At 28.9% G+C, this 16,357-nt stretch overlaps 1 protein-coding gene across 1 annotated transcript; it reads left to right on the top strand.

Moving 5' to 3' along the window:
- The first annotated feature begins 9,985 nt into the window (after window positions 1–9,985).
- LOC136090846 (uncharacterized) lies at window positions 9,986–12,485 on the top strand. The gene is made up of 4 exons (XM_065817823.1): window positions 9,986–10,478; window positions 10,649–10,876; window positions 10,958–11,395; window positions 11,722–12,485. Exons 1-4 carry the CDS (start codon window positions 9,986–9,988, stop codon window positions 12,483–12,485), a joined length of 1,923 nt encoding a protein of 640 aa, XP_065673895.1.
- The last annotated feature ends 3,872 nt before the right edge of the window (window positions 12,486–16,357 follow it).

The following is a 16,357-nucleotide window of genomic DNA, read 5'->3' as shown; positions in this document are numbered from 1 at the left end:
AATTATATTATTATAAACTTTAAACTTTGAAGATCTTCAAAATCAAATGAATATTAATGACTATTTATTTATAAAATTAATGACTATTTATGTTTTCCTGTATGTAACTTAAATGATGTTACTTTGGTTGAGCAGCTTTCATCTAGAAAAGTTTTAAGTGCATAAGTTAGGCTTGACATGACATGCATGCAAATATAATAAAGAAACTTATACACCCACTGAACGTGTTGATATCAATTAAGCTAAAGATTAAACAAAATTTGAAACAAATATTAGAGCTGTGGCTGCTTTTCGAGGAATCGGTAGGGGACATAAATCATTAGTAAATGTTGCCAGGTGTATGAATATGTTTTCAGTTCAACGCAAACTTATAATTCCAATTCTGGATCTTTACATACAGCTTATGAAAAAGCTGCAGAACAAAGTATGCAAAAAGCTACTCATCAAATAAAAAAAATTGATTTGTGAGCTTACTAACCCATTTCAATTTTGTTGTGTTTCAGTAGATGGTAAATGGCAGAAACGTGGATTTAATTCAATGAACGGAATTGTCACAACAATAAACTCAGGAAAATGTATTGACATTCATGTCTTGTCGAAGCATTGCAAAAAATGTGCAACTTATGATGCTTTAAAAAAAAATGATATCAATTTTGATTATGAAAAAAAAAGATCTATAAAGTTTTATTAAGTAACGATTTTACGATTCTTATTCTAAGGATTTCAAAATATCAAATGGTTTTAAATCAATTTCTATATTGCACATCAATATACAAAGCATGCAGCATAGTTTTGATAAGCTTAAGGAATTTTAAATATCTTAAAGTACATATTTTAAGATATTTAAAATTCATGTCATAGCTATTTCAGAAACTTGGCATGACTTAGAAACTTTAATTGAATCTAATTTAAATTTCATCTTACCAAATTACCGCATAATTAGTCAAACACGAGGAAGAGGTAAAAAAAAGCGGAGGTCTTTATTTTTACATTTCAGAGAAACTTACATATAAAATTAAAAAGCAATTATGCCTAACCAAAAATGATTATGAGTGTTTAACAATAGAAATAATTAGCGAAAAAGCTAAAAACATTGTCACTATATGCGTATACCGTCCTCCGATTGGTACCATTGATTGGTACCGTCCTCCGATTGGTACCATCAAACCTTTTGAAGATTTTATAAGAAATATTATAGTTAGTAGTAATAATAAAAAACTTTATAAATTTAAATATATATAATACATTTAAATTTATAATATAAATTTAAGTATATTATATATATTTAAATTTATATAGATATAAATTTAAACTCACTAGCTTATGAAAAAAATCAAAATCAAAAATCTTTTTTTATATGCTTTTTAAATATAATATAACCAACTAGGATAACTAAAAGTTCAGCAACTGCGATTGACAACATCCTTTTAAACCACTTTTTAGAAACGTCATTTGAAACAGGAATTTTTAAAACAGACATAAGTGACCACTTTCCTATCTACATTAAAATTAATAACCTTGATATGAATTTGACTACTCATCCAAAAACGATTCATTTAAAAAAACGCTATCAACGTTAAATATCAATAACTTCTCGCAAATACTATACGAAGAGAAATGGAAAGAAGTCTATTTATGCCGAAATACTAACGAAGCATACAATGCCTTTTTCAATAAATTTTTAAATATATTTAATGAAACGTTTTCTTATGAAATAATAGAAACAAAAACAAAAACACTAATTAACCCTTGGATGAACAAAACTCTAGTAAAATGTTCAAGAAAAAAACAAAAACTCTATAACAAATTTCTCAAGAATAGAAATATTGAAAACAAAAAAAAATATAAAAACTATACTTTATCAAAACTTACTAAAAAATGAAAAAAACAATTTTACAGTAAAAAAATTAGAGTAAAACCGGTTCAAACCGCACACAATATCATTCCGTACACTAATCGAAATTATCAAATAAAAACTAAACGGACATGACTATGAAAAAAAAAAAATCTCAGTCTATAAATAATCTCCTCTATTCGAATTGATCAAATTATATGGCGATTAGACTCCATTTTTTTCTTTTTGTATACAACTTTAACTGGGAGTCAATATTTTATATATTTTTTATTCGGTTAAAGCGTTATTTTGTTCTTTACGAACAAAATAGCGCTTGAACCGAAACTGATATAAAAATAATTTTAGCACTATCTTGTTCGAAATTTAATTTTAATTCTGATTGTATAATTTTTATGCAGCTAGAACTGAAAGTTGAATAAAAAATCAAAAAAGTAAAAAAACTCTTTTTTATGATAAAACCGCACACTCGATTAATTACTTAGTAAGTTTTTCGCTAGTGACTAAGCGTCTATTTTTATCTAATTAACTTAGTGTTAATTCCGATTTAATTAAAAATGAGCTGTTATTTGTTATTATAATCGTCTCTTACTCATTAAAAACCAATAATTATATTATTTCTCAATATAATCATTACTCACTCAGTTCAATTTAACTCACTCACTTTAACATGCCAACTAAAAAAACAAAAGCATACAAAGAAGACGATATACTGATTATTGAGCAATATATACTGATCCGCATTAACTGATATGAAAAAAAATAAAACATCACTGAGAAAAGCTGCATTCAAACATGGCGTTCCACTCTCAACGCTCAAAGATCGCAAAAATAACAATAACAAAGGCTTCCATGGCTCAGGTACAACAACGTACTCTCAAATGAAACAGAAAGGTTGATGGTGAATGTGTTTCAGTTACTTGATGACTGGAGTAATGGTTTAACTTAAAATGAAATCTTAGAATTTGTATGCGGCTACCTTAAACGTGAAGATCAATTGCACATATTCAAAAATGATAATCCTGGTAAAGACTGGTTTTATGTCTTTATAAAGAGATGGTCAAAAGAAATTTCAACAATATAAGCGGATAACTTAACATCTCAAAGAACCGCTTCTTGTACGCCAGAAATAATTGATCGTTAATTTGAATGTGTCGCCAAGCAACATCAACAAACTGGTATAACTTCTGGGTCGCAAATTTGGAATTGTGATGAAATAGCTTTTTTGGGTGATCAACGCAAAGCAACCGTCCCAGTGGGCACAGTACGTTTTTAAAACGTTCTTTGGACGTTTTTATTAGGTTTAAACCTTATAAAAACGTCTAAAAAACGTTTTAAAAACGTACCGTGCCCACTGGGGTAGTGTGTCGAAAAGGGACAAGACGTGCATTTAAACTTACTGGTAACAATGAAAAAATTAATTATACTGTAAACAATCGCTGCAACGCTGATGGGTATTTTGCGGCACCATTTGAGATATACAAAGCCAAAAGAAACTTTTGTCATGACTGGGCAAGAGGTGGTACAGTTGGCTCCAAATATTCAATTTCAAAATCAGTTTGGACGGAGCACGATACGTTTATTGAATGGCTGAAAGAAGTATTTTAACCCAAAACTGAGCAAATCGGTTGTATTCACATTTTAGTATTAGGTGGACATACAACTCACATAACTTTGAAAGCGGTATTGCTGTGCAAAAAACACAATATAACATTGATTTGTCTACCAGAGCACTCTTCACATATTCTCCAACAATTGGATAGAGTTGTTTATTTTCATGTCAAACTAGCATGGAAAAAAATTCTTACAAAGTATTACTAAGACTAGAAATGTTAGAATTTAGATAAACAAAATTTTTTCACCGTAGCTCCAACTGCCGTACGAGAGCTGGTTTCCAGTACACTGGCTCATTTCCATTAATAAAAACAACGTAAATCATAAGGCATTAGCAATCACACAAACGTTTAGTTCACCTTCATCAACTTTAGCAGCCTCCGCAGAGGTGGATTAACCGCACTTGGCATAGAGAGCCTAACGCAAAGCGTAGGCTCTCTATGCCAAGTACTCAAATGCCTGAGCATAACAATGCTGAGCAACCTCAGCAAAATAATAATGAAGACCAAGTACTAGCAGCCAAACAATTAAAAGTTGCAAAATGTAAAAAGTGTAGAGTGCAGTTACACACAAAAATGTTGCAATGCGAGAATTCGATGTGTCGGAAACGGTTGTACAAAGAAACATGTTTACCAAAAAAAATATGTAGTTGAAACTAAATATTTTTGTTGCAATAAATTTAAAAACTTTAATATAGTTTCCTAAATATAAGTTGTGTTAAAAAAAATAATTAAAAAAAGTTAAAATTTAAAAAATTCAATGTTTTCTCAAGTGTGTGGTTTTATCACAATGTCGCCTAAAACCGCACAATTTTTTTTTCTTTGCATTTAATATTTTCGATAATTTTATTATTATAATTTTTTTAACATATATTTATATTATCTTATGTAGTTTTTTATTACCTATCTAATAAAAAAAAATGAAACAAAAAAATGAACAATAAAAGTTATTTAATTTTTATTGATTAGTGTGCGGTTTGACCCGGTTTTACTCTACTGAATGTAAATTTGATATAAAAAAAAACATGGAGTCTAATTAATAGCCTAATGGGTCGTAATAAAAGTAGTTTATTACTTCCTCTCAATATTACTATTAATGATAATAATATTCACTGCTCAACACAAATCTCAAAAGAGTTTAATAATTTCTTTACTAAAGTTGGTCTAAATTTAGCTAACAAAATTGTTCCTCCCATTGATTCATTTAAAACCTATTTAAATTCTGCCAATAATAATTTATAATGTGACAATGAATTAACGTCAAAAAAAATCGGGGAGGCTTTCTCATCTTTAAAAATAAACAAATTGCTGGGTTTTGATGGAATATACAGCAGTATAGTAGTTTTTAATAAAAACATATCATCAAACCTCTAATTCATATTATGAAAATTTCAATAAATAGATGCGTATTTCCTGATACATTAAAAGGAGCTCAATTGTACTCAATCTATAAAGGCAATGATAGTTTTGATATCTCAAATTATAGACCTATAACCGTATTATCTGTTTTTTCCAAAGTATTCGAATGCGTTATGTATAACAAAATTTATGTCCCTTTCACAAAAAACAATCTCTTTTACTCTAAACAGTTTTCAAAAAAAAACAATCTCTTTTACTCTAAACAGGTTTCAAAAAAATATTTCAACGGAGCATGCCATTATTGAATTAATTGACCAAATAACTAACGGTTTTAAAAAAAATAAGTTTACACTAGGAATTTTTATAGACCTGTCAAAAGCATTTGACTCAGTAGACCACTCTATACTCTTAGAAAAAATAAATTATTATGGTGTAACAAACAAGACATTTTCTTGGATAAAAAGCTACCTTACTGACCAAAAACAATATGTGATAAATCCGGATTTTGGTACATTAAATATTCTGTGTGGAGTATCACAAGGTTTAATTCTCAGCCCTCTCCTTTTTTTAATATATATTAACGACTTCTGTAATGTATCTGTAAATTTAAATTCAATTATGTATGCTGATGACACTAATTTGTTTTTGTCCAATACTGATATTATTCAGCTATATGGTGAAATGAATATTGAGCTGGTAAAAGTAAATGAATGGTTCAGAGCTAATAAACTCTCAACAAACGTAGACTAAACTCAATGTACAGTGTTTTATAAAAAAACGCAGGAAGAAAACCTGCCATTTAAATTACCATTTCTTTCTATAAATAGTAAACAAATTAAAAAACAAGAATGTTTAAAGTACCTAGGAGTCTATGTAGATGAAAACTTATCTTGGCTTTCCCACATAAAATACATTGAATCAAAAATTAAAAAAACTATTGATATAATGTATAGAGTTAGTCCTTTAATTAATACTCAGTCTGAAAAATTAATATACTTTAGCCTGATTCATAGCTTTATTAATTATGGTAACACTGTGTGGGCAAGCACACAACCCTCTAAACTTAAAAGGATATTTAGTGTACAAAAACATGCTTGCAGAATTATTACGGAAAAAACAAATTTGAAAATGCCAAGCCATTAATAAGGAAAATGAAGATGATGAATGTAAACGAAATAAATACATTTCAACACATGATCTTTATGTATTATCATTTAAAAAATCTCACACCAAGAAAACTTTGTAACAAAATTTAGAATAAATCAAAACAATAACTATTCTCTGAGATCAAACGAGAGGCTAACATTTACATTACCTCGTAAACTAACTAAATACAAAGAATGTAGTATAACATATCGAGGGCCAAAGATATGGAACCGTTTCAAAAATAACTACATCAATATGGTGAAAACAGTCAAATCATTTCAGTTTTATATAAAAAAAGAAATTTTGAAATCAAATGACAGCTTTGAAACTCAACATATACACTATTATTTTTTTAATATACACTATCGTTTTTAATCCGAATTTTTGGAAATATTCAAAGGAATTTATTCTTTTTATTGTCTTGTTTTCTTTATTTTTTTTTATTTTTTTTTATGGAGTTTTGATGTTTTTTAAAGATTTCATCGGAGTTTTTTTTTATATTTTTTTTTATTTTTTAAAATTTTATTATAACAAACTTCATTTTCTTTGCACTTGTTAAAGCTCACATAGGAGCTCTATTTAAAGATTGTGGTGACTCTGGTCATCCATAATCTTCTTTGAGCCCCTGTTTATATAGATATATATGCATACTTTTTTTTTTATGGAATAATTTTTTTATATTATTGTATGAACAGCAAAATATATATATATATAAAAAAGTAAAAAATGTTCCATAAATCACACAAAGTCTTCTTGCTCGATGAAAGCGATTGGTGCGGTTGAAATAATTCGACGTTCGTTTGAAAAGCATGGTTTAGTTTTTAATCAATAACTTGGAGGTGGTGATACCTCATCATAAAATGAAGAAGTTGAAAGTAATCCATGTGAGAAATTCGATGATATTATCCCTGACAAGTTAGAGTGTGTGGGTCATGTCCAGAAGCGCCTTGAGACAAGACTTAAAAATCTTATCAAACAATATGAAGAAAATCTGACGCCCTAATCAAGAAAAGGAAACTTAACAAAAAAAATATTAATTCAATTCAGAGTTAATATGGAATAGCCATTCGTTGCAATAAAAATGCAATCTACAGTATGAAGAAGTCGATTTTGGCAGTATTATTGCATTGCACTGGGTTTGACGATGATAAGTACCGCGACCAGTTTTGTACAACAGGTAGTGCAAGTTGGTGCAAATTTTTTTATTCAGCAATTCTGGAGTTTAATGAAGGGTCTTTTGAAATAGAGTAAGTTTTGAACCAATACGGAATTTCATGTAGTCAACCTTTTTTTCAAACTTTCATGCTGCAGAGATTGTAACAGAGTTAATGTTTTAGACAAAAAATCGACTGATGACGCAAAACTACGCAAAAAAGCCATAAAAGCTAATAAAAATAGACTTAATGACATTGAAGACCGATCTGATGTTCCAAAAAGCAATTCTGCAGGAGCTTTTTAACAATAGTTTATTTTTAAAATGATTTTTATGACACTTTGATTGTTTTGTCTATTTTCTTTACTTTAAAAATCAAAACTCGGCTAAAAATTTATCAATTTGCTTAAAAATTTCAGGAAATGCTCCTAATATTCTTTAAAGGATGAGCGAAGCAGTTTTTAATTTTTTTTTTGTGTATTTATATGACTGTTTTACTAAAATGTAGAAGAAAATCGAAAAAAAAATCTGAAACATAAAAAAATACAATATCAAAAGATTTTGTTTGGACATAACACGCTGACAAAATCATGCTAATTCCAAATAAAAGAAATCGAATAGTTTAAAAATCGCCTTAACTACATCGAACAGTTCAATTACTGGTTTAATGAAACACTATTTGCCGGATGTCTTAGGAATTCTATAATTTAAATTGTAAAGCCTTCGGTTATCAATAATTTTTTTAAATTGGAAATCTTCACTTAAAAATTTTTATTATTATTATTATTACCATTATTGTTATTATTATTATTTTCAAACATAATAATGTTAGAATATTATTATTTTCTAAAATTTTAACGTCTGAAAATAATAATAATATTTGAAAAAAATTTTTAAATGAGGATTTACAACTTTAAAAAAATTATAGGAATCGAAATTTACAAATCAATAACTATATAATAACGTCATAACAAATGTTGGAAGGTCATTTACTATTACCGATTGTGCGCATTTTTAATTTTGCTAACTGGTGGTAGGGGAGAGTATGCACCGATGATTCTATAAATCTATCGGGCCAATTTTTCTTTTTTTTTTTTTTGTAATTATTTATTTTGCCGTTTAAAAATGTTTACATTGCAAATACATTTATATAAACTATTGGCTCGAGCAAGAAGAAGGCGTATTCAGCCTTATTGCCGAACCCCATTTAAAAAAAATAATAGTAATAAATTCTACATTACCGTAACGTAAAAAAGTATATAAAATAACAAATAGAAATGAAAACCAAAAATAACTAATAATAATTAGAAATAAAAAATATTTTTTTTTTTTTTTTTTTTCTAAGAAGTGTTGAAAACAATTGCTAAAATGTTTAACAAAATATTTTTTCTAAGAAGTGTTGAAAACAATTGCTAAAATGTATAAAAAATAAAAAAGTCAAAAAAATAAAATTTCTTAAGGATAAAAGACAACAAGAAATGAAATTTCATAATTTATATAATCACTAGATAAATTATTAACATCATCAGTGATATTTTACATATATATATATTTTTATTTTAAATATTTTGTATTAATTTATATTAATCACTGATACAATTAAATCTACTTTTTATATGATTGTTTTTAGTTTAAAATAAACATTTATAGTTGTTAAAGTTGGAAATATCCATGAATAATAATAATCGTTTTGATTCGTCCTTAAGTTGCTCTAATGTAGTCTGTTTATTGTTAACAATATCTGGAAACTTTTTCCACAAATTAGGTCCGCGGTATTTAATTGAATAGGAAATTAATTTTAATTTATATTTTGGAACAATAAAATTGTTATCTCAAAACTTTGTTGAGTATTTATGGTTAATTTTATTAAAATAAGATTAAAATATTTTTGGAGATAATCCATTTTTTGTTTTAAACATAAATAATAAAGCTTGGTGTAAATTACGTTTATACACATTTAGAACATAGAAGTGGTTCGCAAGGATCACTTCTGTCGGCTTTAAATACTATTCTGCACGGATGTTTTTGTTTGTTTTAGAGTTTCTTTAGCTTTGTAAAAAAAAAGATTAGAATCATCAGCAAACAAAATTAGGTCTAAAAGATTTGTTGATAAGTATAAGTCGTTTATGTTCAACAGGAATAAAAGACGTCCTAAGATAGATCCCTGAGGAACCCCGCATGTTATGGAGTATGAAGTTGTATTTGTTTGATCATAGTATAAAAATTGCTTTCTGTTTGTCAGATAATCTTTGAACCAAAGTAAGTTTTTATTTTTCACTCCGTAGTTTTCGAGTTTTGTTATTAGAATATAGTGATTTACGGTATCAAAAGCTTTGGACAGATCAATAAAAACTCCTAATGTAAAACAGTCATTATCTAAGGCTTTAAATATTTGATTGGAAATTTCAACTACTGTGTGTCAGTGATATTTTCATTAACGTGAAGTAAAATTTGAAGTAAAAATAATTGATTTCGTTAATGTGAATAAAAACTTAAAATTAGGATATATCTGAAGAACGAAAACTGAAATAGAATTGAATATAAGCATCAAAAAACGAAAATAGGAAAAGAATTAAGAATTATTAACGAACGAAAATTATTGAATATTAAAAAAGTTTTGATACAATAATTAGTTTTTTTTTGACAATTAGTTTACAAATTTTACATACTTGGTTTGAAATTGGCGCACATGTTTGACCATAACGATGATATTTGAAATGATTATAGAATGTATTAATGGACCACAAAACTGGTCACGTGCTTGTCATTACATTAAGTATAAATTCAATGCGTCCGATCTTTTGTTGTAAAATAAAATAAAATCTATAGATTCTTAAGAGTCGCAAATCAATCAATAACAGAATGAGTTTATTAAGGTTGTTGCCTGGTAGGAGGCGTGACAGTCCTGTATGGAAATTCTTCGTTTACGATCAAAAAACTGACAAATCCAAGTGTCTAGTACAGGACATAAATAATGAGGGCGTGTGTGGCGCATTTCTTGCCGGAAAAAATTCCAGTAACTTAGTAGCGCACATTCAGAGAATACATAAAGAGACACACAAATGTTACACGGATGAAAAGAAAAAACGAAATGCAGAAAAAATGTTTTTGAAACGTAAAATTGATGAAATTAATTCTACATCTTCCCAAAATAGTGGAAAGACAAAAACCCAGACAATAAGAGAGAGCTTTGAACACCGAATCACCGCGTGGCCAACGGAATCAAGTGAATACCAAGTGCGTCAGGATAGCGTAATTGAAATGATTGTTAATACCAGCTATCCAATGGTATTGCTAGATCAGCCGTCGTTTCGAAAGATGATAAAAACGTTTGACCCAAAATTTAAATTGCCAGGTAATAGTTAACACAACTAAATTTTTAAACTATTGTTTTAGATTCATTCAATGCTAAACAATTTTTAAATGTTTACCTGTAATTATCGTATCATTAGTGTAACACTATAGTAACTAACTACACAAACTGATGTGCATTAAATTTTAACTGATTTAAATTTTATATTGCAGGGTCTGCAACACTGAACAAGCGGATAAACGAGCGTTTTCTTCGACAGTCTGCACAACTGAAAGACTTGATAAATCATACACGCAAAGTAACAATTTGTCTTGATGGTTGGACGAAGAAGGGTCTCACAGCATCGTTCCTTGGAGTATCAGCTTGTTTCTATGACACCACCATTGATAAAATACGACATGCTTTCCTAAATTTGATGGAACTCCAACATCCCCACACGGGTGAGATGCTTGCCGAATGTTTAAAGAAATGTCTTGACCAGTAGGGTATTAGAGAAAATCAAGTTATGTTGATTGTTTCAGACAACGGGTCTAATATGGTTAAAGCCATCAGACTCTTACAGGAAGTGCATGCAGCTAAGAAATCTGACGAATCTGAATCTTATGAGTTTGAATCTGACGAGTCTGAACATGAAACTGATGAGGAAGAGATCCAGTCTCAGTCAGAACAAACTGATTTATTCCTACCAGATCATATTCCATATCGTCGAATGCCCTGTATGGCTCACACACTCCAGCTTCTCATAAAACCAGTTTATGAACATTATAGTGCAACTATCTTAGAAACGAGACAAGTTGTATCAAGAATTAGGAAATCGAGTGTGGCAATTGAGAAACTTATTGACAAGTGTGGGAAGTCTGTGATAACTGACTGCACCTCAAGATGGAACAGTACATATCAGATGATTGACCGGCTGTTGAAAATAAAGACATCGGTGAATGAAGTTCTTACAGAAATTGGTACATATTATTTTATTATTTATGTTATTAGTGTATATAAATTGTTTTCGGAATTTTATTAAATCTACAAAATTGTGTCTTACCTTATTTAAACTAAAAAAACGAAAATGTTAATAAATTGTAAGTTCATTAGTCATTATCATTAAAAAACAAGACAGGGCATATAGTCTTTAAATTAGGTTTACTAATAACACGGAAAGACTTTACCCTGCCTTTTAAATCACATCACAACAGCATGGAAAAAAGAGACGTATATCAATGACAATTATTAGTTATTACAAATTTTATTAGTAAACTTTAATTACAGATAGTTTACTTAAATTTAGGAATCGACACATTCAAAGCAAGTGAATGGGTTCGTCTTCAAAACATTTCTTCACTTTTGGAACCATTTTCAGTACAAATAGATATACTTCAGACCGATGCCCAGTCTCTTTCACAGGTTCTACCATCTATACTCAATTTGGAATGCCATTTACAAGAATATCCTACCAACAAGTCTTTGACAGCGAATCTTCTTGGAGATCTACGTCAACGGTTTCAATCAATTCTGCAGCCGGACTCAGATACGTTTAATCCTCTTCCGTCTGCTGCATGTTTGTTAGATCCAACCGTTGCTGTCTTTATACTCACACCGGAAATGGACACCTTGCTCCATGCAGCAAAGATGTATATAATGAAAGTTTGTGGAGTAGAACAAGAATTACATGCTGCTGCTGAGTCAAATGGATCTGAATGTGAATTTGCTGCCATAAAGCGCTTTAGGTTCTTGTCAAATAAAATCTTTACAAAAGAAGGAAAGATTTATAACCAAGACAATATCACTGTTGCAAGTCAGCTGTCAAGGTATTTGGTTGACATAAGCGGTGATGAAGCGCTGCCCATTAACGGCCTGCTCTTTTGGAAACAAAACAAAAGCAAGTATAACAAGATTGCAATTTTGGCTGAAGATTTACTGTCCGCCCCAGCATCACAGGCGTTTGTAGAAAGGATTTTTTCACTTTGTGGAATTTTAACTGTTGGTCGCCGCAATCGAATAAAAAAATCATTAGAGATGAGAGTTTTTATGAAACTGAACAAAAACTTGTAATTATAATTCAACCAGATATTTTCTTTCAATTTCAAAAAAAAATCTTATTATAACTCAATTGAATCATTGAATGACTATTTTATGACTATTTGTATGGTTATTTAGATGTTTATTACTAAGTTAAAAATTTTTTAAATTTCTTTCTTGAAACTTATGTATTACATTATTTCTTGAAATAATGATAGGGGAGACCGGGGCTAGTTGTCAGCAGGGGTAAGTTGACGAATTGCGTTTATGTGCAGAGTCTTTTATCAAAAAGTATCAGAAATCTTAAGGAACTTTCCTAATTGATCATTTCATCTTGGGTCCTATGAATAAAACTACTATAAGTATTCCAGTCACAACTGATTTACTATCATCAGTCAGGTTTTTTTAGTAGTTGTCGTTTTTCAGGATCTTTAGGCAGTTTATTGAAAAGCTTTTGGAGTTTATTGGCAAAATTTTCACAGGGGAAGCTGAAAACAAAAATATCTTTATAAAATCAATTTTTTTTTTAAATTATTATTTGTAACAATATCGAAAAAGTTTATTTTTACAAAAAAAAAATTTTTTAATTTATTTTTTACAAAAACTTTTTTTTATGGGATTTTGTTACCAGGAAAAAAGGTGGGGTGTTGTTTTGGCTTCATATTCGAACTATTAACTGCTTCAAGCTCATAGAAATATTAAAAAATTTTTATAAATTTTTACTTACTAATACGTTTGTAATCTTTATTATAGTTTGCGCCAACTTACCCCGGGGTGGGGTAATTTTTTTTTTTTTAAAGGCCCCGGACGGAGCCATAAGATTTTTTTTTTTAATGAATGCAACAAGTGCAAGTTACCCAAATTCATAAACTTCAAGATTGCACTTTAATTTTTTCAAAAAAATGTGTCGTTAGGACTACTAATTGCTGTGAAATTTGATAGAAGTAAAATATGAACTGATTTAGAAACTGAAATAAGAATTAAAATGATTGAAATCATAAGAACTGAACTGAAATTAATTTAATCAGAACTGATTCAAAAGAAGTAAAATTAAAATTAGAAATTATATCAATGCTTCAAGAACTAAGTAAAGTTGGAAATTGAAATTATATTTAGAACTTAAATATCAATGCTGTGTGTTCAGTAGAATGTTTATTTTTAAAGCCAAATTGTTTGCAATACAACATATCATTCTCAGTTAGATGATTATAAAGTCTGTGATACATTATTCTCTCTAGCAATTTTGAGAAACATGGTAATATTGATATAGGCCTGTAATTTAAAATATTTGACTTATCTCCAGATTTAAAAATTGGTGTAATATGGACAATTTTTAACTATCAGGAACAATACCTGACTTTAATGAGAGATTGAAAATGTGAAATAAGATTTAAAAAAATTTTTAAATTATAACTTCTCATATTAATGTAAAGCATTCTTATCTGATCATAGTTTTTGTCATTAGTTTTATTATATAAGAAAAACTCTCCTAATTAGCTAGGATAGCGATAGGAGGAATCAGTAAATAAATTATGATAGTAGTTTATGACTGTGTCTATGTTTTCATCCGACGAAAAATAATTAGTTTCTGAAAAGTTGAAGGTCAGTGATTCAAAATCATTTATTTCCGACATTTTAATTAGCGTAAACTTAGAAAATATGTTTTTTTTTTGTAATACTTAACCTAAAAAATTACTTTTATGTTCTTTACAAAAAATTGTGTCAAATTTTAAAACGGCATACTTACCTTCTTTTCACAAATTTAAAAATATATGGTTCATTATTTGAATCAAAAAGTGATTTTTCATTGTAAAATTTGTTAAGTAAAATTTGTTAAGTAAAATTTGTTAAGTTTGTTAGTTTCTGATATCCTTTTCATTGAAATCTCTTCTTGGAAATCTATATTCTTTTTTAGTTCACTAATACCTTTTTGCATACTTTTTATTTTTATTTTGTCGTTGTTCTCTAGTCTGTCTGTTCTCGTTGTTTTCTAATCTGTCTGTTATTATTTTCATATTTGTGCAAGTTTCCACATTAGGGTGTTTCATATTTTATCAATTTTCGAAATCGAACTTGCGAATCGATTTATAAATTGACTATTTGTATAAAAATAAGTTTGAGCAAAAAAAAATTAAAAAAATTTAATTTTTAGGGTCCCTGCCAGTTCGATTTTGGGCCAAAAATGATGGGTGTTTTAAAGGCCTGGCGGGGACCTTAAAATTTATCGAAATTTTTTTTTTATTCTTTTAAATGTTATATGTTGGATTGAATATTAATCACATAAATGGAGCATGTTGAAAAAATTAAGAAATTAGTCTACAGAATCTTTTAAAATTGGTGAAAAATCCAAATTTTCCATCTTAAAAATCTATTTTATCACTCAATCGCGTATAAAAAACATTTTTGATTTTTTAATTAACTGTTTCCAGACGCGGAAAAATCAATAACCTAAATTTTTTTAATAATAGTGTCAAATGAGGTATAAACAGGTCTAAAAAAAAATTTCTTTTATCCTTCGAGGTAACCTAACCCTTACGCTAACCTTAATAGCCTAATAACAATTGTTTATTTTAGTTATTTTTATAATAAAAAAGACTTAATGAACTTACTGCAACATTGTTAAAAGTGGTATTGTTGTTATTAGTTTTATTGCCTCAAGATTAGAAAGTATATGGTAGCTTTTCAACTTTAAATGATTTTCTTGGTATTGTTGCAAAGTTTTTTTTGGTTTTGTAAAAAATAAAAAATAAAAAAGAATGATATGTTTAAGTATAATTAAATAAAAAATACATATTTACAAATCAATATTACATCATTAAATAAAAGTCATCATTTAAAAACTATATTATCTGTTTTGCAATTGCTTGATATGCTAATTGCAAATCTTCTTTAGTCTTTGCCTTGTTAAGGTTTTCTCTCCTTTGGTGAATAGCTAGCAGTAAGTCCTGACGATCGTCTTCATTGTGAACGTTATTTACAAAGTCTGATACAACTTTAATAGATCTTTCAGAAACGTCGTTAACCACTGCAAGGTTGGAAACAAACTGGGAAAAAATCTTAAACTGTTCAATATACTCCCATAGTGGTGCCGGGCTGTTTAACCAAAGTTTATCATTTAGCTTAGTAAGGTTTAACAAACTAAATATGAACCAAGAGTTTTCTCCCACTAGTTGGGCAATACTTGGTGGTTTTTCTAGGTTAAAGTTAAGAGTTTTTAACAAATTTAATTTTTCGGAATGCCGAAAAAATTCAGGAACTGGTTTCGAAAAGACCATTTTTGCAACTTCTTCTCTCTCTGCAACAGAAATACCTTGGTCTAGAAGAGCCAGCGGAATTAAAGTTTCATCAAGGTACCATAAATGTGATTCCATTGAAACCATTGTGGCATCAATTCCATTTAAAATTGTTTCAGAATTCTGAACATATTGTTCTACGTAACCTCTATATTTTGTCATTTGCCAATAGGCTTTTATATCTTGGTAAGGCGCAGCGTAAGGTAAAGATGTTTTTAAAAACCAGACGGTATAAAAGATTGAGATAAACTCAGCAGTAGACTGCACTTCGTTCTTTTGATCGTCTGTCAATTCATAAGACAGTTGCAAACTCAATATCCGAATCTTGAGATAATAAATAGCTTTGGACATAAAACGTGCATGAGACACGCACCCTGGAGCTTGAATTTTAAAATCTCTTTCAGGGCATAAGTACATTAGGGTTAGTTTCAATAACTCCTTGTAGTCTCCTCTGGGAAAAGTGTTTTTTTTTAGAGCAATCTCGCAATATTTTACAGCATCGAGTTTATGGATTTCTAAGAAAGTGGTAGCAATAGATTGAGTGTCATATTTTACAAACTTTGAAGAGTCAATGCTACTTTTAATGTCATTCCAGTTTAATTGGAACCGTTT

This window comes from Hydra vulgaris, chromosome 14 (genome assembly GCF_038396675.1).
Source record: "Hydra vulgaris chromosome 14, alternate assembly HydraT2T_AEP".
In the NCBI taxonomy this organism is placed as follows: domain Eukaryota; kingdom Metazoa; phylum Cnidaria; class Hydrozoa; order Anthoathecata; family Hydridae; genus Hydra; species Hydra vulgaris.
Note: the sequence above shows the minus strand (reverse complement) of the source record. Positions and strands in the feature narration are given on the sequence as shown.